The 23,892-nt window shown below is 45.6% G+C and overlaps 2 protein-coding genes across 4 annotated transcripts in view; one reads left to right on the forward strand and one right to left on the reverse strand.

Annotated features, from left to right (window-relative positions):
* SLC22A23 (solute carrier family 22 member 23) overlaps positions 1–16,546 on the forward strand; it is a 110,089-nt gene extending 93,543 nt beyond the window's left edge. For both annotated transcript variants that reach the window (XM_059853384.1, XM_059853376.1), the window contains 4 exons: positions 2,062–2,294; positions 4,924–4,956; positions 6,747–6,870; positions 12,152–16,546. In XM_059853384.1, coding sequence (XP_059709367.1) covers positions 2,062–2,294; positions 4,924–4,956; positions 6,747–6,870; positions 12,152–12,503 — 742 coding nt within the window. In that variant the 3' untranslated portion in view covers positions 12,504–16,546. The remainder of the gene's footprint in view (positions 1–2,061; positions 2,295–4,923; positions 4,957–6,746; positions 6,871–12,151) is intronic.
* Positions 16,547–17,532: 986 nt separating this feature from the next.
* PSMG4 (proteasome assembly chaperone 4) lies at positions 17,533–23,664 on the reverse strand. Of its 2 annotated transcripts, none has more exons than XM_059853406.1 (3): positions 23,415–23,664; positions 23,216–23,291; positions 17,533–18,061 (listed from the first exon to the last, which is right to left on the reverse strand). In XM_059853406.1, exons 1-3 carry the CDS (start codon positions 23,589–23,591, stop codon positions 17,991–17,993), a joined length of 324 nt encoding a protein of 107 aa, XP_059709389.1. In that variant the 5' UTR covers positions 23,592–23,664; the 3' UTR covers positions 17,533–17,990. The 2 variants fall into 2 exon arrangements, with proteins under 2 accessions (XP_059709389.1, XP_059709382.1); XM_059853399.1 differs by having other exon boundaries at positions 17,533–18,065; positions 23,415–23,654.
* Positions 23,665–23,892: the final 228 nt, after the last annotated feature.

Below are 23,892 nucleotides of genomic sequence, written 5' to 3' on the forward strand. Positions count from 1 at the left end.
CCTGTTAGCAGGCTTGTGAATCAGTCATCACCCAGAGGGGACAGCCCCCATGCTGGGCAAGTAGTCACCCAGAAGCACACAGACTTCAGGGGTCGGTCTCCAGTGTTATTGGTGCAGAACCAACTCTGGTTTTATGAGTTTTGTGTCTCTCTTCCACCCTCCAGTGAGGGACTACCTCTATTCTGAGAGAGTGCTTTCTTCTTAGGCTCACCAAGTACATTTGGTAGACAGTGTTAAATTTATTTGTGAAAACTGTTTGCATGGGCAAGTCTCCCCTCCTCCCTCACCCACATTAATTTGCATATTTGGAAATTCCTTAAATCAGATCTAGGCAGTCCAAAAAATAATTTCTGGCATTAGCACATGAAGGCTGCTTGCATCCAAGCAGAGCATGAAGCAGATGTACGTCTGAGGAAATAGATTTCATGGGGTTTTTGAAGGGGTGAAAAAAAATTTTAATTTTACTTCTATTATTCCTGTTAGACAGTGCTAAATTTTTAGTTCATGGAGGAGGAACCTTTTGCAGGGAACAAAAAGAAATTAAGGAAGACGAGGATTTAGTTTTAAAAGTAACTATTCTGAGCTGCACATCAAGTGAAGAGAACAGAGTAATTCTTAGGGAACAGGCTGGAAAGCAAAGTCCAAATGATTAAATAATTTACTTTATAGGTCATGGTCTCAATAGCAACTTCTGCAACTGTGTTTGCATGCATAGAATAGAAAGACAGAAGAAAAGTTGGTTAACTCTGCCCATTTTATTACTACTGTTTTGCTGTTTAATATTTCTCTTATGGGAGGAGTCAGCTATAATCCAGTTATTCAAAGCAAATGTCATTTTTGTGTTACAGGAAGCACTTGTATTAGGTTTTTATCAGGGGCAAGGTGTTTGGTATTGAGGGTGGGGTTTTGAACTATTGCATTGATTCACAAGTTTGCAAGAAAAGCTCCTTAGGCCATGGACTGTCATGCACTCAGGGTCTGCATAGCCCCACAGCTGTTTCTATGCCTATTTTGATACCAAATTTATACTGACAGAACTTCAAATTCCTGACCTTCAGAAGTATAGAAGTGTATCAGTGTAATGTACCTGCCTTTTTTTTTTGTTTTGAGACCTGGATCTGTGCCTCCCACTCTCTCAGGCACTGTTAATTTGTGCCATGAGATTAGTCTTGCCTAAGTGCCAGGGGCAGGAGGCTCTTCCTGGCAGAGGCACTTGAGCTGTGATGGGTGCAGTTGAGAGCATTGACCTCTCCTGTTGCACCCCAGCTGCTATTTTGTACCACATCAGGGGTGAAGCTGGGGCTTCTCATCAGACTTCTGTACCTTCAGCCCCTTTCTCTTTCTTCCTTTTTTTTCTTTTCCGTTTTTTGGAGGCACGGGGTGAGACAGGAGAAAGATGTGTGAAATGTGATGGTAAGATGTGGATCATCTCAAAGAAATTTTTTAAAGAGGAGGAGACACATTGCTATGAAGGGTGGTGTAAATGTGTAGACTGAATTAGATCTTATTGTTTCATGATTGTAATAATCATTGCAGCACATACAACTTCAAACACTCCTTTCTCAGGGGGTTTCAATTTTAACAGGCTAGCCTGGGAAGTGAGGTGTAATGCTTGTATTTAGTACGATCAAATGCCACAGGCAGGGGAGTGTTCCTGGTGGTTTGCTGTCCAAGCACAGAGGCTACTTTGTCACAGCCGTGCTGGCTCTGTACTGTCAGCAGGTGCACCGGGTACAGAGAGATGTGCTCCTCTGGGAATGAGATTTCTCAAATACAATGGGAAAACCTACCACATCCTTGGAGTTCTTCTTAAGTTCCCCATGCCTTGATCATAACATGAGCAGCAGCTATATGAATAAAGTCAGCAAATATTTGGATGAATGAAGATTTTTCTTTTGCTTCTTTTTATCAATGCTTATTTTCACAGTAGCACCTAGAGATAAGTTTCTTAACTTAAGGTGTTGTACTCCTGCATTAATGCCTCCCCACTCTGAATGACATTGCAGTGTGTGTTCTGCCCTCTCAGCAATGGTCTCTCTTGCCCTCTCCTGTTTCCCCCAGGCTGACTGGTTATGGCATACACCACTGTTTTGCAAAAAGTATGATGGGGCACGAAGCGAAGATGGCGATTACCCACAACTTCTATGCGGACTACTACACCATGGCTGGGATTGCGCTGGCATCCTGCCTGGCCATGTGCCCTGTGGTCGGCTTTCTGGGGAGGAGAGGAGGACTCCTGCTCTTCATGATACTTACAGCTCTGGCATCACTTCTGCAGCTGGGCCTTCTCAACTGTAAGTTGGAGACGAGAGCTTTTCAGGACCACGCAAGCTTCACACGCAAATAAGGGGCCAGGAAATACTAGCATTTCCTTTGCCTTTCCCAGATTTCTCATGTGATACACCTGCATAGTTTTAGAATCTGAATTTGTTTCAAGGTTTCCCCAAACACTTGTTTCTCAGGCTCATTAACAAAAGGCATTGTATTCTGGATGATTCCCATGGTGAAGCTTATTGAGCTTTGGTGCTGTATCCGGGGTAGTCACCAAGAAAACAAGCAAGGAAACAAGAAACGCTTTCAATTTTATTTTAGTGGAACATCCGCCAGGGAAAGAGCTGTATCAAGATTAGGAAAACTTTCCCACTCAAGTCTGCTTCTCAAGTGGCATCTAAACCATGCAGAAGTTAAAGCAGTAGGTGTATGTCCTCTGCCTGCTCTTGGTATCTTGCTATGAACAGGTAATAAAAAGGGAGCACGGAAATCATGCAGCTGAAAGACCCCGCCTTTAACACCCTGTGTATGTATAGTCCATGTGAATGTATTCACATGATTTTGGAAAGTGACACAGCGTATCAAATGGTTGTTCCTGCAAAAAGTGAGAGTGTCCCACCTCTTCCTTTGCAGGCAGTAACTTCTGTGTGGCCCTTTTGAGCTGCTTCAGCTATTAAAACTGCTATAAAAATATTCCCTTTCCTTTTTCAATTTTATTTCATTCACTTCATTCTTTGTTGCTTGAGGAGGTTGAACTTGATGAATCAGAGAGGTGTTGAAGCAGAGGGAATGTGGGATGTGCTTTGCCACTCACAGTGTCCAATCATTAGACCCCTGCCCCATAAAACCCGACCCCAAGGAAGGGGGAAGAGGGCTGAGACATACTTTGGACAAACTGGATGTGAGACAAACACCAGAACATTGGCTATTGATGGTTTTCATTTCTAAGTTTAGAAATAATTGAGGGCCTTAATAAGAAAGAGCTTTTTGCATTGAGGATGGAAAGCTTTCACATTCTTGCATACTGAGGGCAGTTCCAAGCCGAGAGGAATTGTTCATATTTACAGACTCTGTTTCCTGGAGGCATTTACTAAGTTTGCCTTTAGCAAACAAGCTATTTGTGGGAGTGTAGGAGGGAAACAGGGAACCTCTTTCATGACATGGAGGAAACTCCAGCATCATGAGTATTTGCTCCCAGCTTGGCACAGATGTTTACATTTCCCTTGAGCACATATTTACCATGTCCAGCAATCCCAGCTGAGAGTGGGAGAAGCCCCATGCTGCATCTCACCATGTCTGTTGATGGACTGAGACCATTCACATGCACATTCACAATGTGCATGTGTGCAACCTCCCAAAACTCCATGTTCTTCTGAGGGTGTCCATCAGGGTCTCTCCACACTGAATTTGCCCATTTTAATTTTTACTTTAAGAATGGGAGATGTTTGTTGAGGCTGTCAAGGCAATAAACATTCTCTTGCTTAGTTGAGAGACAGTGTGTAAGATGTCTTAGTCTGCTCCAGAGCCACAAAAATCTTACTGCATTTTTAAAAAAAAAATTTATGAGGGAGGTGGGAGGCAACACCCTGTAGGACTCATTTCAACTTTTTCCATAACAGGTTTAGGTGGTTTTGTGAGCCAAGTTGCCAGAACTAAGATCAGGCATGGCTTCAGGTGCTTTGTGCTACACTGGCACTCTCAATGTGCTGCCCTTGTCAGCCTTTCACTATTTTCTTTGTGAGAAGAGGAGAGAAAGGCAGCCTCAAACTTCAGAGCAGCTCTCCCAAGTCTTGACCATGGCCACCTCTTCCTCAGAAGAACTAGACGTTGTTTGGAGAGAAGCAGTGACCCTGTTTATTATGAAATCTGTCACAGCATCTTGCATGTTTTAATTTAGCATAATTTGGGTGTAATAGGAAAATGAAATCAGTATTTGAGAATGGTGAGAGAGAGAGGAGTATTCTCCACCAGCCACAAACCTGCAGCAGACCTTGAAGCTCTCCTTGCTTGACCCCTCCTCTGAACTCTGGAGTGTCACCTGGAAAGTCACAGAATCAGGATGGGAGATGACCAGCAGAGCTGTGCCCAGCTTGTGCTGATGCCCTTTCCCTTGCTGCCCAGTGCTGCCATGTGCTCCTGTGTGGTTAGGATCGGTGGCTAGTGTGACACATGGACCATCAGCTCATGGTTTTGGAGAGGATTAGGTCTCCCACCAGTCTGACAGCACTGATGCCCAGATTTTGCTCTCTAACCAAAGCTTCTGTTGGCCATTCCCTCAGGGCTGCAGCAAGAGGGCATTTTCTCCTCTCCCCCTTCATTAACAACAAAGAGCCCTTTGTGTTAATCCCAGTGGCAATTCTGGGGCTTTTAAATATGCTTTACTGCTGGTTTGTTATCACTGTCTCATTAGCATGCTGTCCTCCAGCTGAGATGTGCCTGGAAACAGCATGTCCTATCTGGTGGCCAGGGAAAGATGTGACAGTTTTTGGCATGGGAAAGAATTGGGAGTCAGAGGGTGGGGCTAGGGTGGCATGTGGAATTTACCCTTTTTTTTTTTTTTTCAGCTAAATAAACATATTAAAACTGTATGTTCTTGTTTTCTCTCCCTTTCTCTTTTTTAACTTTCTCTGACTTCCATGGTTTTGGATCCAGTGATTGGAAAATACAGTCAACTTCCAGACTCAGGTACGGTTTACGGAAATCTGTGTCATGTGGGAAGCACTCCCCCAGGAACAGGTAGATCCAAAAGGCCAGGGCCAAAGCACCCAGAGGAGAGCTGCTGCCACAAAGGGGTGCAGGGGTGAAGTCCACTTCTGTGCAGTGCCTTGAGACCCCACTGACAGGCAGGCCTACTCATCTATGCTCAGCCTCTTTGTGCAGCATCCCCTCCACATAGACTCTCCTCTGCATGTCAAGAGAGGGTGCAGAGGTCCCCCAAGGTCTGACATACAGGGTGAGGCTTTCTCAGAAAGTCTCCTGAGAAGCAACATTCTGAGTTCAAGAATCTCAGATTTTTTTTTTTTTCCCAGAAAATAAAAGGGGAGTAAAACACCTTAAGGACACTTTAGATAAGGGGAGTTAAACACCTTAGAAAATGCTTTCCCAAGATGAGGTACTGTAGGAGCAATGCAGTAACAAACTACAGGGGAATAAAATGTACCTTTGTGTATCAGATTGATGGACCTGTCCTTGCCCAGTTTTTCCAAGGTCTGTTCTGCTGAGCAGCCATGACTCGCTGAGGGGGTCAATGGTGTAGCCTCACCTGCTATGCAGGAGTGGCCAGAGACCCATGGTTTGCAAGAGACTGTGCCACATCCTCATCAGCTGGCAGAATTTGCTCTCTCCCTCAGACTTGGGGTGCATTGCAGAAAGAGCTTAGCCCTGAGCAGGCTGTAGCATCATTTCAGCAGATGTAACCAAAGAGCTCCCAAATACCTTTTGCTCTCCTGACAGCTGATACATTCAGCAAGAACAAAAGCAGGTGTAACTTTTCACTGGATCCAAGCCAAACAGTATGCCTGCTTGGGACTGCACAAAGCAGTTCTTTCTTCGGGCAGGGCTTGGGACGTGTGTGTAGAAAGGTGAGGGAGCACTGGCTGCAAAGTTCCAGTCCTTTCCCCAGTGTTCCTGTCAGGCATCATGTGTTCCCCTTGTATGGTGCAGTGGTGTCTGTGAGTGATGTGGCCTCCTCGCTGGCCAGGACAGGCCACATGAGCTTGTACAACCCCAGTCAGAGATGTCAGCCCTGCCCACAGGAGGTGGCCAGCAGGGATCCAGTGACAGATGTACTGTCATCATGGTCAGAGACAGTTTCCTTGAGCTTTGTTTAGATTTACTGGGGTTTCTGCAAGTGCTTGATAGACACTGTTTGCTCCTGGAAACCTTGCTGCCATCCAGCTGTGAAACGATTGAGCAAACAGCCCTGGCTTAAGGAGTGCCTCGCCGTCCTTGGCATCGGCTGTTCTCGCCCAGAGTTGTCAAACTGGGAGTTACAGCAGAGGTTGCAGACTGATCACATGCAGAGGCTTAGCACAGAGAGGGGAGCACTTCTAGTTCTTTCCTCTCTTGTCCTGGAAGCCTCTCCAGTGCCCAAGCCCCACTGAATGAGATGTTTGGCAGCTTGAGGAACACTGCCTGCCTCCACTTGTCTGTCGAACATGAGAGGGAAAAGGCTGGTGCCTAAAAGACTGGCCAAAGATTTTGTTTTTTTCATGGGTTTTTACCTTTTCTGTGGTGTCTGAGCATAAAAAACAGGGATCACTGCCATTTTTTGGCAAGACATTATGGGTTTTTTTCATGTGTTTGTATCTCAGGTGCTTGGGGAATGGATTTTATAAATACCAGTTTTAAATTAGTATTACAAAATTATTCAAGTTCCTGTTGAGGGAGAAGAGTAATATAAACTTCATTGATTGTTTTCTTCCTTAGAAGTTTGACCTCATTCTTACTTTTTATGAACACACTTTTCTTGCCAGGTATGAGTGACAGTGTCAAAGACAAATTCTCTGTTGCGTTTTCCATCGTGGGTATGTTCTCTTCGCATGCTGTTGGAAGCCTCAGCGTGTTCTTCTGTGCTGAAATCACACCCACAGTAATCAGGTGAGACTTTGGAGCCCCACTCAAAAGATGGGGACAAAAATATCCTCATTTAATTGATAATGGGCTGTGTAACTTAACACGTTGCATGGGAGGGGAAGCCCAGTTGGAGTAACTAGAGACCTCACAGCAACTTGGGGGCTGCTTTTTGCAGTGGCTGCTGTCAGTTTGTGCAAGTAAATGCGTGTCTGTGTATAGAGAGGCTTTGTTTTCCATGGCTCCACCTTGTGTCCCGTCGTGGTGATGATCAGCAGGCCTGGCAGCACATGAATTGCAGCTCGGTAGGGTCTTAAATACTCGGCTGAAGCAGTTTGTGTGGTGGAGCATTGTCATTGCTGCACTAATTCTGTGGGGTTTGTTCAAGCAGCCATGGGGTGAGTCTGCACCTTGGTATTAAAGGAGGAATTCCATGACTCTGCAGAGGAGGGCATGGGTGCCAGCAATCCCTGCCTGCATAGGGCAGGTTAACCAGGACAGCTGCAGGGGTGCTTCAGTGGAAGGAAGGTGTTGAAACGTGTGGTGTAAATGCTTTTGGTGCATAGAGGTCCTCTGCAGGCCTGCCTCTCTGCCTTTATTGCACATAAAGCTGTCTTTCTCTTCACATACAGACCCATCTTAGCAGAGGCTCAAAGTTTTTCTAAAGAGGAGCACTTTCATCCTGGGGAATAGGAGAAATCAGACAAATTATCTTTGTTGAAGAGTTTCCCATAGCACATCTTTGTACTGTCAGGGGTTTGTATCGTTTTATACATGCACTGTTACCTTTCACAGCACAAAGGTTGTGCTTCCAGCAATGCCACAGCAATTCAGGAGTTTGCTCTGATTTCACTGAATTTCCCAGGAATGTAGGTCATATGGGTGGGAGAGAGAGAGAGAGTAGAGAAGAGAGGATACTTTTTTTTTTTTGGTCCCCTCCAAATTATATGCCTTTTCAACTACTTTGCAAAAGTACTATTGCAAAACTGTCATCTGAGTAGCCAGAGTCTCCTTGCTCCGTGGTCTTTTTTTTCAGGCTATCTAAATTTGTGAATGCATTTTATGGATGACATTAATTCCACAGGAAAAGGCAGTGTGAGGAGTGAGATTATACAGCAGCCTGAAACACTAGCAGCTATTTATTTAAGCGTGTGTCAATCAGTTTGGTGGTTTTATGCCTTTTTAATTTTCTCTTTGGCTCTGTTTGAAAGACACACAGATAAGGAATTGACCATGTCAGCCAGAAGAGAATCTGCCAAGTAGGGTCAGATGTGCAGTCTGAACTTAGCAAGCTTTCTTCCCTTAAATCACTTATGATGCTACAGGGAAGGGGACAAAATCCTGGCTGGGAGTCAGAATTCTGATCCCCCTGACTCTCCCGGGTGACACCAGGCCAGTGACAACAGCTAGATATGCCTCAGGGTCCCTGTTTATTTATAGAAATGGTGACACTCTGCGCTGCTTTGTGATCCTACCACCACAATAAGATCCCCTCAGGATTGTAATTAGGAGGTGTAACTCAGGACAGTGCATAAATCTGTCTCATGCAGAGGTGTGCTTAAGCTACCCTTTTGCTGGGATCTGGCTACTCCCTTATAACCTGCTTTCCAAAATGCCACCCTGGATGCCCTTTGGGAGTTGGAACTAAATGATCTTTAAGGTCCCTTCCAACCCAAACCATTGTATGATACTAATATGCTTTTGGTTGGATCTCAAGGAACCTTAAGGAAAAGGAAAGGGAGCACTGGGGCTGTCTCTGGGATTTCCCTGATCAAATCCCTGAGAGTGGAAAATAGCACTGCCATTACCTGGGGTAGCAGTGGCATGACAGCAAACCCACAGCACCCATCCATCTCTGCTGCTGTGGTGTTGAGATGAACAGTTCCAGGAGAACAGCCAGACCTTCATCACCAAGAGGTGACACCTGCTCAGGAACATGAACATTCATGTTCTGTCACTTGTCACAGAGGGATCCTTGGGATCTGTGCACTGCACCCCAGTCTCCTGCCAGTAGGCAGGGGGGGCTTCATCAGGAGCTATCCTTCTTTGTACTTGGATCTTCAGTGCAGACCTCCATGCAAATGCTGAATTCAAGCACCAAGTGTCACTGATAATCCACATGGAATAATCTTCACACCACTACAGCCTGCATGTCTACTAAATGGGAATAGGCTGAACAAAATACAGCATGTCCCCTCCTCATCCTCCACATTCTCAGTTACTGTGAAGTGGGAGACAGTTCTGGCTTTTTGGCTTTTTCTCTCAGTGTCCTGCTTTTGTGCCCACACAGCCAAGGAGTGGGCAGGATGGCTGAATTAGGGCTTTTTCCCATCAATAGCTGCCTCAAGCCAAATTTCCAGTTATTGAGGAATCTTTCCTTCCTGACCACCCAGGAGCCACTCAGCTCAGTCACATTCACACAGAGGCTCTGCACCCGTTCACAGCCTCTCATCTTGGGGTCCCACCCCCAGAGCTCAATCTGCAGCTGACACCACACCCTGCCCACCCAGCTACCTCCACTGAATGTATTCCTCAGCACAGTGGGATGCAGGGCTGTCTACTGGGACCTGAATAAGGCCTGGCTTCTCAAAGGTGGTGCTTGCTCCATGAAGCTGGTGTATTACTTGAATCTCTGGCCTAGGACTGAGTGCACAAAATATCTCTTATGTACAAGCAAGGAAAAGCTGTGGAGGTTTTCAGACTGATTTGAGAAGTGGCCGAGCTGGAAAACCTGGTCTGATTTCAGTGCTGGCCCTGCTTTGTGCAGGAGGCACTCCCAAAGCCTCCTTCAGCCTGAGCATCTCTCTGGCTCACTTGTACTCTGAGCCACGTTGTGTGTTGACCCATTTGCTCAATGCAGACATGGCTGTCTGAAGGCAGGAGTAACAATTCTCTGCTCTCCTGAGGGGTGCTGAGAAGGACGAGACCTTTCCCTTAGGATGTCAGTGAGGATGTCTTGCTGCTCTCTGGCAAAACACTGAGGTAGCAAGCAAGGAAATTCTACCCCATGAACAAGCAGGACCTTTCTGAGGACAGAATTTTGAATTTTGCAATTTGCCTACATTCGGACCATCAACCCCATGCAAACCATCCTTCCCCACTGTCAGTGGGGGAGCAGGAGTTGGGAAAGTGGTCCTGATTGATCATCCATGGGGCTGTGCCATGGGAAGGCCCCCCCAGAGCAGGCACTGGCAGGCAGAGGTGCAAGGAAGAAAGCTGGGACTCGCTGTGGGTGCCAGCAGCCCTCGCGCTCCCTCTCCAGGCTCCACTCTGCATCTGGAGAGTGTCTGAAGTACAGACGCTGGCCCTGCCGTGGAATTCCTTGTGCTGAAGAGGAGCAACGCCCCAAAGCACTCAGAATGTTTTTCTTTTCCACCTGCTGCCCCCTGTCACCTGCAAAACCAGTGTGAATCATGAGTGTGCTGCCTCTTTTGTCCTATAGATGTTTTCCTGATGTGCACGGAAACAACAAAAAATTCCTGAGAGTATTTTCAATTTTCTTTTTTTCTTTTTCCCCTTCACGTTTCACATCTGCAGTGTAGTTAAACCTTAAAGAAACCCCTTTTTAAGACACACACTGAAATGTACTTTCAAGCCTTCCTCTGCCAGGTTTTGATGGCACTGGAAAAAGTAATGCCTACTCTAATTACTGACGTCATATGGAAAAACTCCCCCCCCCGTAAATCTGAAGCCACTTGACCCATAAATGACAGAGCCGTCTTTGTTGTTGCCTTTTCCCGTTTTCTTTCAGTTTGCTTGATGTCCTTCTACAGCAGCATTTAAAACTCACCTCAGGTCCTTCTCAGGGGGGTTGAGATACAATTTAGCCATTGCAATCACTGATGTAAATGAGCTAGGCTTTTGTTGCTCCAGGGCCAGCTTGGAGGGAGATCTGCCATGCATTTGGGACTGGTTGTGTCAATTACTCATGTGAGTGTATTAATGAAGTTGCAGGGAGGCCAGTTGCACAATAGTTGCATTCAGCTGGGTTTCCAAATTGCCATCGGAAAGCTGGCAAGTTTTTAATAAGGGCTTTTGCAGCATTTGGGGAAGTCACTGCTGTCTGTGAAAGATGCTCTGCCGAGTCTGAAGAACTGGAACGTACATACGTGAATTTTTGATCCAGTCAGTGTCCCAAGAGCATCTTTTGAAACCCATGTTTGCTGTCCTTCAGCTGTCAAGTATGCAGCAGTGGATTTTGGAAAGGATTGAGTGAAGATTAGCTTTAACACTGTGGTTGGCTGAGTGAATTTGGCATTTGTAGGTTTATTTGTACAGTGATTTCCAGGATGCTTAATAGTCAGGGAAGCTGGTTTTATGCCAAATATTTGACATAAAGCAGTCCATTTGCCTTCTGCAAGCCCTCTTCTGTAAGGGCCAGTTGCTGTTGATAGTAACAGTCTGCACTGGGCCAGGAACTGAACCCCTCTGATCTGCAGAGGGTTTGGGAATAGATGGCCTCTCCCAGAGGAAGTGTAGGAAGTGTGCTGCCCTCTCAGGCTTGGTGGGGAAACAGGGTGCCAGTGATTAAACTCACAGGGAGGTCTCCCTCTGCAGGCAGCAGTCTTTGGAAAATGAAGGAGGAGCAGCAATTCTCACAGATTTTTGTTTAAAATAGTCATTTAAGGACAACTCTCTGCTGGCAGGAGACCTCAGTCGTGTCCCAGCAGGAGGGTATGGCCTGCCTCAAAAAAACACCTGCAGTGCCACTTCTGTAGCCCAGCAAAGACAGACCCAGGATTGTGAGGTGTGCCAGGCCCCCTGCACCAGGCTCTGGAGAGATGCTGATGAGCAAGGCAAGGAATTGCAAGAGAGTTTGCTTGCGTAGCCAAGCATCAGGAGAGAGCACTGAACTGGCCTTTCACAAGCAGTTTCTGTGCCTCTAGCTGGAGGAAGATGAGTCTATTTTCACACTTCTTTTTTTCTGAAAATTATGCCCTTTGTTACATCTCCAGTGTGTTGAGAAGTTCCAGCCATAACATGATTTTATGTAGAAAATATTCCAGCCAGTCAGTGTTTGGTATAATGGATTGTAAAGTCTAATCTCCTGCCTCCACTGCCGAGTGGTGCCAGATACTTTAGAGGCAGCCAAAATTGACTTCTGTACTCACTGCTCCTTGGTGTGTCTAAGTGGAGAAGGGTGGCATGCTAAGCAAAATCTGGTTTTCCCTCACTAAATGTGGGAATACTTGGAACTGGGAGTACTTTAGAGTGCTGTCTACACACTCACTCTTCTTATGTGGGGCTGTTCCATGGGTGTGAAATGATACTTGAGTGTAATTATTTCCTCCTCTGCTTATGTTTGCAGGGGCGGCGGGCTGGGGCTGGTGCTGGCCAGCGCGGGCTTCGGCCGCCTGACCGCCCCCATCATGGAGCTGCACAACCAGAAAGGTTACTTCCTCCACCACGTCATCTTCGCCTGCTGCACACTCATCTGCATCATCTGCATCCTGCTGCTGCCCGAGAGCAAGAACCAGCACCTGCCTGAGAACATCCCTGACGGGGAACATTACACCCGGCAGCCGCTGCTGCCGCACAAGAAGGGCGAGCAGCCCCTGCTCCTGACAAACTCTGAACTCAAGGATTACTCTGGCCTCCACGACTCAGCAGCTGTGAGCGACGGCATCTCGGAGAACACCACTGCCAACGGGATGAAGTAGATGTAACTGGGTGGATTTTTTCCCTTCTCCTTTTTTTTTTTTTTTAATTATTTTATTTCCCCTTCTTGTATTTCTTCTCTTCCTTTTGTATTTTATTTGATGCTGTTGTGCAGGAGGAGTTGCACTTTGGGCAAAGGTGTTTTGCACAGATTTTACAAACCAGTGATGGAGCAGACACAAACTTAGAGGAATTCAACTCTGCTACTAAAGCAAATTTTGGCATCTTCAACAGTCGTGCAGATTACTTTTGAAAAGTTTTGGGGGAAAAGACTCATTTGAGAAAAGACCTGGCTGGCAGTAGCCCTTCAGAACTCTTTTTTTCCTGCCATTAAATATGTATATTTATTTTGATTTATTCTCAAGAAGCACTTTATTTCCTTTTCCCTTCATAGATCACAAAAATGAAGCCATCTTTTAAGAGGTGCAGCCATTCCAAGAAAGAAACCATGGGGGGAGGGGGAGTGTTGTTTTCTGTTTTGTTTTTGTGTTTCTTTAAAGGAAAGAGGGATTCACTGCAAAGTTGAATTGACTTAATCTTAGACTTGTGCAACATTCTTCTGCCTGTCTAGAAAGTCCAAGTGCCCAGATTGCCTGCTGTGTTTGTATACACTAAAAAAAAAAAAAAAAGAAAAAGCAAAGCAAAACCTGTTGTGACTCAAACTCTGACTGCATTTTAGGCAGCTTCTATTTGTCTTTATAGCCCATGTGCACTTAAAAGTTACTTTCTAAATTAGTCCTTTATGTTTTCACTGAATGCATTGGAGAAAATCCTACCCCAACAAGCTGACTTTTCAATGAGAATCAGCTTTCTGCATTTTAAGAATATATTAATCTATTTTAGGTGGTTGCCACTGGTCCTTAATTGTAATGTAGATGAAGCAAATGATTTGATTAATGATGCAAAAATGAGTTTTGTCTAGAATGGTTATAATTATCAGGAGGCCCAGGATCTCTGACTGCTCCTGGAAAAAAGCATAGACCAGCAGTGATATATAGTCAGGAGCATGGGCAATGATCTGTACCTTAGTTCCAAAAGGCACCATAGCTGGGATATCTGCTCCTGGGAAATGAGTGTCCTGGTATTTATTGTCTTAAGTGTTTTTAGAACCAGGGTTTGGGTTATTAATTTAAGTGGGAAAACTGCTTAAATGACTGTTGGAAATGAATTAATTGATAACCTGTGAATAATGACTTACTGAGCTGTCTTGGGCTCTTAGGGATGTGTTCTGGTTCTGACCCAAGAATATACAATGGACTCACCCTTACTTTCCTGACTGCTCTTGTAAGATTTTAGTTCAGGAAAAAAAGTTTACTTAAATTTGATTAATTCTACACAAAGTGAACATCCAGTTTACCTCCTGCGGTGCAGATGGCACTTTGATAATGGCCGCTTGACTTCTCTCCTCCAGCCCCCAAATTATTTCCTTTGGCCATTGGCTTTTGGTTCTCACTCAAGAGAATACCGTGAGGATCTAGTTCAATGCAAGGACTCTGTAAACAGCTTTCTTGCATTGTAGTTAACTCTCCCCTCTCTCCCTCCCTGTTCTCCTTTCTCACTCAGGCCATCCATTTGTGATTGCTCAGTAGTGCAGACGTTCAAGCAGAGCAGCAGGATGTTAATGTTGTACTGACTGTCCGTATGATTGCCACTTTGTTTGATGTACATCTTGCGTTCATATGCAGGAGAAGTGCTCGTTTGCACTCTCCTCCTCTACCTTCCCTCCCCCTTCCTCCCTTGCTGTATATATTGTCGATTAACTACTGTAGCTAACAATTTCCATCCTCCATTAGGCTGCCAATGTCCTCTTACAGCTCCCAATAAATCAGAGATCCACGCTCCCTGGCAGGCCATGCAGTAAAGTAGCACAGCCTCAGACGCTGACGGATGCAAGGGGACAGGCAGACCTGCAGAAGCAACAGAGGTGGTTGCATTCAGAGTAACAATGTTGTCCTAAAGCTGCTAATTTTACAGAGGATGATGTGGACATTTGGGTTCTTCTTGAGCCTGGTAAGAAACACTGGACCAGTTGATGGTAGTTTCGCCCAGTTATAAACACTACTGGTTTTTTTCACCTTTGCTAAACTTGCTGTGACAGCAAGAGCCTGATCTTCCTTATGCTCAAGTTTTATTGTCAGACTTGAGTGTGCAGTTGCTTCTTTTTGTTCTGTGCCGAGACCTTTGGAGTCTGTGTTCACCTAAGGAAAGAACCCAGCCCTTCCCCACTCGTGCAGTATTCACACCAAATTTGTGCAATACCTTTTGCCTTCGACGCGAGATGCTTGTTGCAAGCCACACACATTCGGGGACGAAACAAATGGGTTCACAACAAAAAGCTGAAGAAGCAAAACAAGGCTTCAGGGAAGAGAGAAAGGGCCTGGCAGAGGAGAAGGTGTGAGCGCAGAGGCAGAAAGCAGCGCCCTGCCATCCATCGTGCTGTGGAGCCAGCGGCTCCTTCCCTCGTGGTCTCCTTCGTGGCCCGTGTGCTCACGCTGCGGTACAGCTCTTGCAGACCATCCACAGGCCTGTGAACCTGGCTGCTTCCAGCACTGTCAGTGGTCCTGGTGAGCTCACTGCTGCTGTCCACAGCGCTTTATCGTTTCCTATTCTGGTGGTTGCTCTCCGATGACAGACAGGCACAGGGAAAAAAATACTTATTTAAATATATCAGCATTTAGATAGTAAATACATTAGGTGACAGGAACATGCGGCAATTTTTTTTTGTTGGTTTTTTTTTTTTTGGTTAAGAAAAAATCTTAGGAAGTTGATTTGATTTGCTGATTTTTTACTTGAAACCAGGTAGTCGGTACTGATCTGCAATGAAGGGAGCCCCAGCTTCTCTAGTCAGTCTGGCCCTCTGCCTCTGTCACGACAATAAAGCAAAAACTAACTTCCTGCCTTGGCAGTTCTAGTTTTGCTCCTTTTCATAAAAACATGAACACTTCTGTGATGATTATGTTCTTCCACACGTGCTCACGGAGTTGGTAAGCTTTCACTGAACCTATCTTGTGTGGAGGAGCCAAGTACCAGGTGATGCAGCAGGGCAGAAAGGAAGCGTGGGGATGCTTGCCCTGCCTCGTCTAGTCCTGCAGCAGGACAAGGCTCTCTGCTGGGGTCCCAGCCTGCTGCACCATTGGCTCCTTGGCCATGTCTCCTCTACAGCCATCACCAGGAAAGGCTTTTCTCAGGCAGCTCTTCCTGGCCACCACAACAGGGGAAGCAGTCCAAAGCTGTGCTGTCCATTTTTGGCCTTTTTCTGTGAACCTTCAGTAACCTCTAAGCCCATCAGTAGATTTTTCTTTGGGTTTACCATTCAAGGGCTTTCTCCATCTATCTAAGTTCAAACAAAAATGTGAAGTGACATTATGCTTGATCTTGGGGGTTTGGTCCCCCTTGTAAGATTTCAGTACTGCTTTTGTTGCCAGACACACTGCAAACAGATAATACCTGTTTGCAAGTGTTTTGTGGCCACTCTGAAAGGGGGTTGTGAGATTTACTTTTGAGTTTCACTGAGCAGGCTCTTTTTGTTGTCCTTTTTAGTGGAAGTATTTTACTTAACTGTTGCCACTTCCTGGAGACAAACACTTTATTGGTCACCAAATTGGAAGCAGAAGTGCCATTAACTGAACTCTGTGAATGTCAAGTCAAGTTGCGCCTGTAGCTGGCACATAAGACAACACTATTGAGTGGGGGGATGATCTCCCCCACTGTAACTTTTTTTTATTTTATTTTTTAAGAAAAAAATGAAATTACGAACCTCATTTTAAATGTGTTGTGTAAAATGTTTTGGGAAAGGAGTACAGTGTGTTTTGTCTAGTGGGCGAGATCTCCCTCCCCATTTCAGTTTCTGATGAAGTTTTAAAGAATCGTGTTACTGTATGTTTTGATCATGAATAGTCTGGTGGTGCTTCCTCATAGCACAAGCTTAAATCGAGTACTGAAAACAGTCTTACAAGCTAAATGTCTGCATGATGTTACATCTGTTGTACCTACTGAGAAGAACTTTGTATGTAAATGTACAGAATAAAATGATGTTGTCCCATCAGTTTGCTCTCCCTGGTCTGGCTCCCTTGCAGTGACTCTCAAATACCCAGCAGCAGCTGATGCCTCAGAAAATAGCCCTACCCTGCTCTACAAACAGAAAGAGCTGTTTGTAAATCAAGCTAATTAAAACAGCACATTGATTTGCAAGTAATTATCTTTTACAGTCAATTACAGAAGCATAGTTGACTCTGTTTCCTCGGTGGTGTAAATTAAAAAGAAAATACCCTTCAACAGTTGCTTTTTGCTATTCTGATCTTGAGCTGCAGCCAAGGACAGGCAGCTGTTCCCACCAGGTAAGGAGGGGCCCTCTGCACCCACACCAAATCTGAGACATTGAAGCCACTGGGTGTTCAAACGCTTTTGGACAGGAGACTCAGCAGCTGTGCCTTCTACAGCAGCAGCCTCTCAGTTACAGGTTTTATTTGCTGATTGTTGCACCACAGCAAGGTAAATCCATCACTTTTCTGTAGGTGCTTAGGGCAGTTGTCTAGAAGCAGCACCAGCAGTTTAGTAGTTTTGGTTTGTATCTGAAGCTGATGCTTGCACTCAAGTCAGGGTTCAACTCAGAATGAAAGAAAAACATCAAAACCCTGGAAAACCTGGATGGTTAACTCCTGGCTGTCATCTCATTAAACAAAACAGCCAATGGATCTGCCTTTGAAAAGATACCCATCCTACCTGAAAGTAAGCCCAGAGATGTAGCAGCAGGTTGCTTTTCATTGATGGTCATGGTAGTAGACCTCTGATTTTATGTATATGCTCAATTTACATGTGATGCTCTTCTAGCAGCCTGACAGGTTTATCTATTGCTCCAGAAATTGGCTTGTGCTTTTTCCTTCTCTGTAGTCCTCAGGGATGCATAAATAACCCTTTGTGAAATCCTTCTCATGTTCTGAGTGCCCAAAGGATGGGAAGAAATCCATTGTTTAGCACCAGTACTACAACCAAGAGGGGCTAAAAGGACAAAAGTAACACTTATGTCACAGCTTTACCATACAAAAATGTGGGGATTCTTTATTTGAACATTAAAAGCTGCTATACTATGTTCAGTCCTAGTATACAGTTGATTAATTGTACAGATAGCATTTGGAACTGATTTGCCATCAGACCCCAGTACTGTGTGGAGGCCACACACCACATGCACTTTTTCAACCATGTTCATCCACTGCATTTTCCATTTGCTATCCAACTTGGCAGGATAGCAAAAAAAAATTTTGCTTTGAAAATTCAAATTCTATTTGGAAAAAAAAGAAAATCCTAGTCAAGTGTATCTATATTTAATAACCACAAATTTAATCAAAATAATATAAAAGAAATATACTAACTTAATGTCAGTGTGAGAATTGCAATAAGTTTTTCTGAAACAAAACCTTCGTCTTCTTTTACGATGATGCACAATCAGAACTTGTCTGGAAAAGCTGTCATTTCTTCTTTGATCCTGTTTTCTATGAGTAAGGTGAAATTGCTGTCTGTGTTTTGAAGATTGTAGCTGACAAATATCTGCTTTTTGGTCTTGCTGGCTAAAACATAAAAGAGATAGTCAGCCAGAGTTTATTATTATGTAAAAGAGATTATGGTATTTGAGCAAGCCTCTAAAAAAGCCACATCATGCACATTTCTAAGATGTTCTCCACTCTTGCTGTGCTGGGTGCAGTTAGAAACGAAAAGCAGAACAAGTCCCTGACCACTGGGGAGTTGGGCAAGATTTTGCACATCACAGAAGTGAACAATATAAGACTGGTGACTGTCAACTAGTTTTTGACTTGACACAAGACACCACTAGCCACTGGAGAGCCTTGCAGAGCTTGTAGAGGATTTTTGGACACATGTTAAATATCTTACATTGTAAGTGACACCACAGACTGTACTGGACTCTTAGCACTGAAATTCAGAATTTGTAAAACATTAGAGGGAAAGTGCTCAAGAAAGTCATTGGCTCAAATTAATTAAGTTCTGGGTTTTTAATGAACCTTAAAAGGCCCCAGAAAGCTATGCACCAGTTCTGTCTAAGCTTGCTATCAATTTTGTTTCCATTAACCTTTTTTCATACAGTGTCCATGAATGCTCCAAGAGGCTGGAGAGCCTTTGCTGAGCATGATAAAGCCAAGCACAAGTTACAGGCTACTGCAATGACAAGTACCTAGAGAGAGGTGCTACAAAATTAAGAGTTGCCTTCCATGACAGAGCTAATTAATAGTGACAAAAAACTGTCCAGTGGGACAAGAAGACTTAATTATCAGAGTAGAAGAGATAACACCAAGAAGTGTTTTATAAATAAAATGCCATCCTACTTAGATTTTACCATGGTAATATAGCAAATTTGTGGCTCTCCTTATATATTACTGAAGCTAAACTTTTTGAAAAATGTAAGCACTATACAGGGAAAACAGGCACTAAATTCAAATTGAGTTGTGTAAAATAGAAGACAAAAAATAGTATTTGGGTCACAAGATATTCTTGTCCAGGAATGAGCTGGGAGCTAATGACCCCAGACACAAATCAGACTGTTCTGCTGAATATTCAAAAGTGTCATCTGAATTTTTAACACTTCAAAATAGAGACGCTCGGACTTCTAAGATTTTAATCCTTTCTAAATAGGAAACTAAATAGTTAAATACAGAAACCCATACATATGTATGTATAAAATGTAGTTAAACAACTCCTTTAAGGCATTTTCATTATGCAAATGATTTTTTTATTATTTTCTATCCTAACAGGTTACCAGCTTCCTGACTCAGTAAGTAGAGCTGCTTCTGAAATGCAAGGATTCATTTGCCTTTTAAGATTTGGCACTACAAAATGCTGAGATAATGCAGCGTGGCGCTCTGATTGCAAAAATTAGCACCTGGCACCAGATTTTTGTGGTACAAAGCAGCATGTTTTGTAAGCAGTAGTGCTTCATCATCATGCCCTAAATGAATGCAATGCTAATTCTGAACTAATTAACGCCGTTATCCTAGCTAACAAAACTATATAGTGCACTGCAGTGTCAAAACTCAACCTCTTAATTATGTTTGCCTATAGAGTCTCTGGGATGCTGCTCCAGTTCCCAGGAACAGTGTGAATCTGGGAGTCTCTCCGAGCTGCCTATGCCAAGGACCCCTGGTCCTAGGGCTCTGGCCCAGCTCTGAGGGGCAGGGGGACCTTTTCTGTCCCTGCTTCCTGAGGATTCAGTTGGACATGTGCACTCCTGCGGAAAGGACAAAAGAGGGCAGATCTTATGCCTCTGTAGAAGATCATCTACAACTTCAGAGTAAAGCAGAAAACTGCAAAGGACAAGGCTTACCTAAAAAGCCCTCCAGCAGGTCTGCTTCCCACGCAGCCTGGGTAATAACCCCTGTTCCACTGGCTCTTCAAAGTGGAGGAAAATCATCCTTGACAGCCATCGTCCGGGATGTGCTGAGTGCCAGGAGAAACTACAGCAGCACAGATCTGCTCCTACAACTTCATGTACTGAGCAAAGGCCCAAACAAAAGCTTGAACAGGAGCCCAGAAGGAGCAGAAGAGGCAGGACAAATGTTAGACATGAGTTTGTAGACAATTTATGCTGGAAAAGAGGTGATGATAGTGACAAGTGCCCAGGTGAGAAATACTCAAAGAAAAGGCTGAGGTGATTTTCACCAAGAGTCTGCCAGTCCCTACAAAAGGAAGATTGAAGACATGGCACTAATCAGTACTGCAGCCCAAAGAACTGTGATTTCAGGATATGCACATGAGGGAGGCACTAATGGACAAGGATTTTCTCAAGCACTGGCCTCCAGCATCCTACAGGAAACTTTCTCAGGATGTGTGTTTATTGACTAGTGAGACACATTTGTGCCAAAGCAATCAGGCAGGTTGGTGGAAAGCAGACCCTGCTCCTCTTAAAAGCAGATATAGATATATGTAGAAAGAGGACTAAGAATGAAGTACATGTGTCTTCAGCAACAGAAAAAAAATCAGAAATAAGGAAGGAGATAGAGCCAACACATGAAATGCAGCTGTTGTGGCCAGGACCCCTACCAAACTATCCAGAAAGCAAAAGGAGAATGTGTGCACTGTAATGCTCAGCAGCACTGAAACTGCTGCTCCAGGCAGGAAACCTGGCGTTGCAGGAACACTTGGCAGATGATGGAGTGCGACTGGCAAGTGTAAGAAATAGAAATAGCCATGTGCAAATGGCACCTCATGCTACTCCTGCTAGTGCCTGTGGAGACAAGAAAATGCACAGAAAAAATGGTGACAAGCATGGTGGGGGGAGGAAAGGGGAGAAAAACTGCCTGCCTGAAGGTTACCACATGTCAGGGTGGCTAAAAAGGCTATCTTGGAAGTACAAATACAAGTCAGACTCGGCTGTGAATAGCATCTCTGCTATTACAGATTGTGTGGGAGTAACAGGGATTTAAATTCCCAGAGAAAAACTAAACACCAATAACAGCAAAGCTGGGTATTTCTAGCTGAGGTGGAGCACAGATTTCCTCACCAAACACTTTGTTTCACAAAGATAAGGGATGCTTGTTGATGATCTTGCAGATCCACTGGTCTCAGGATAAATAAATTTTTTAAAAAACTTAATAAATAAATAAATTTGGACTAAGTGTTGACCTAAATTACTGGACTGTCAAAAGCCAGCCTAAAGACTATGGTGTGAGATTTCAAAAAGATGTTTCTTTTCCCTGAAGCTCAGGTAAAGAGCAAGCACATAATTATTCAAAGCCATAAGTGTAGTATTGACTTTCCCCTTTGATCCAAAGGTGAAAATGGTCTATAGGTCTTTCTCAAAATAATATACCTTAACCAGGAGCACACAAGCAAGAACAGTTTATAAAAATAATATGAAAGGAGCTGACTGGCAAGGAAACCTGCAACCCAGTGGATAGATGTCATGGATACAGAGGAACATGGACCAAAAGCCTAGCTGAGCCACAACTGGCTCAGAAATTTAAGATGAAATAACAAAAGACACCTAAAGCACACAAAGAAAAAGAAAATAGGAAGGTGCATTTCAGTCCAAGGATAAAGAGTAACCTATAGACCAGTACCAAGCAACAGTATCAGTTCTCAGTAACAAAGTATGGGAAATTAGGAATGCAAGTAATAAAAGTACCTTAAGAAAAGAAAAAAAGGTGGCAAAACTGAGACAACTCACTAGGAGAAAAGTCAGGTGAGTTGGGCAGCCTCTGTTCTAGAACACTGAAAGAGCTAATGGAAGAAATGGCAAGTTATTATGAACTTCAGCTATGAAACATGTAATAAATCCTTTAAGAGGGATAGCAAGCATATGTACAAAAAGAAACAATCCAAAAGGAGTATGACAATCACTAAGATAACTTAGAGCTGTCAGCTGGGCTGCAGTGCTACACAGAAGATGAGAGCAAGATTCAGAAGAAATGAGTGACAAGGAGACCAAATGGAAAGTGGAATAAATTATACTTATTATACTTTATCCCAAATAAATCCTCTCTGACTACATTTTTGATGACTTCCTAAGGATAAGGCACTAATTACACATAAAGAAGCTGTGTTATACAGTACCCCGTAAAAATATTACTTAAGGTGGAATGGATTGTACTCAGTGTGTAAAGAAAATTGTGCCACCAGTGTGGACTAAAACAGTCTCTTTCATAGAGAAGTTGTTGTGAAGAAGAAAAGATGCTAACACCATTTTTCAAAGATTAATCTTGTGAGCAACCCTTTTTTATATGAGGCCATGGAGAAGAAGGTGTTGTAGACTCATTAAAGTGCCTGACAATACAAACTCAGGACACAATGTCTGAAATGGAGATCAGCACACAGATCATTAATAATTCTGTGGCCTTTCCATCTGAAACAGAGGCAGTAAGGTGAGACTGAGCAGCTCAGCATGCTGCTTTTAAAACTCGGTAACAAGCACCTCAGTATTTCACCAGTTGGAGCTGCATCAGCCACTGGTGGGTGATGATGAGTAACCAGCATGACACAGCTCTCAGAGCTGTGAAGGTGCTAGGATGTACTAGGCCATGGATTTTTCATCTTTTTAGTATGAACATGGGAGTTTGCAAGCTGTTGTTAAGATTCAGGATTTCAGCTACTGCAGCAGCTGCGGCACCCTGCACATGAGGGAAAAGGAAGCATCCCGAGCAGCGCCCATTCGGGTCAGTCAGATCAAGCCCAGGCATCTGTGAGACAACCCTGGGCATCCCAGGCCAGAACTTCTTGGAATGTGGGGGCTAAAAGGTGCGAGATGCGATGAGGGTTGGCGTCATCTTCAGGTAAAATGCTCATGCCTGGCATGACGGCCACCTCGCCCACCACCACAGCACTGTCACAGCTTTACAGAGAGGAGGTCACTCGAAACCCCACTCGGCAGGTGCAGCTGTGCTGCCCTTGCCTTGCACCCAAAGCCAGGATAAGGATATCAAATAATTCACTTCTGGTAGTGCACGGCGTGCCCAAGGCCGCTGACTCAGGCGCCGCAGACTCGTACACGGATGGGAAAATAAAAGTGAATCGGTGGATTGGATGGAAGCTGCCGGAAGCCGCAGCAGTGCCGGCTCCGGGGCCGGGGCAGCGCGCACAGCATCCCTGTGCACCCCCTGGCCCGGGCTGGTGGCTCAGGGCCCCCAGAGAGGCACGGCCCGGTCCCGACCCGCGCGTTCCCGGCGGCAGGCGGCTCCGCACAGCGCGCCCCGCAGCGCGCCCCCGCACCTACCCAAGCGCTGCGCCAGGCAGGAGGAGGCGGTGTCCGAGGGGTCCCCCAGGAGCGAGGCGGCCACCGGGATGCTGTCCTGCAAGCGGAGCACAGCACAGGGCACGGCTTAGTCCCGACAGCGCGGGGTGGAGGCAGCGGGACCAGCCCCCAGCGCCGCGGGGCTCCGGGGGGCGGGCGGGGCCCCGGAGACGACACTCACACGGGGGCTGCACATGGCGACGGCCAGGCTGGCCAGGGCGGGCGCGGCGCCCACCCAGAGGAAGAGCGAGTCCCGCAGCCTCATGGCGTGGAAGTGCACCCGCTGCTCGCCCAGCAGCCCGCTGAAGTCGTGCAGGGCGATGCCGCCCGCCGCTCCGCCGCCGCCCGCCGCCTCCATCGCCGCTCCTCCCGGCGCGGCCAGGCCTGAGCACGCAAGGCCCGAGCGGGAGGCCGGGCCCGGCCCGCCCCGCAGCCCCGGGGAGGCGGTGCTCGCTTCGCTCCGCTCCTCCGTGCCCGCCCCGCCGGGAGGCACCGCCCCCGGCACCGGCCCTGCGCGGCCGCCCGCTCCGCTCCGTCCGGCTCCTGGGGCTTGTACGCTTCCCATTCCTCCAGGGAATACCCGCACACGGACACGCACCCCGGTGCCCGCACCCCGCTCCGTGCACGCACCGAGCCGAGCCGAGCCTCCGCCTGTGCGA

Source organism: Haemorhous mexicanus, chromosome 1 (assembly GCF_027477595.1).
Source record: "Haemorhous mexicanus isolate bHaeMex1 chromosome 1, bHaeMex1.pri, whole genome shotgun sequence".
NCBI classification, from domain to species: domain Eukaryota; kingdom Metazoa; phylum Chordata; class Aves; order Passeriformes; family Fringillidae; genus Haemorhous; species Haemorhous mexicanus.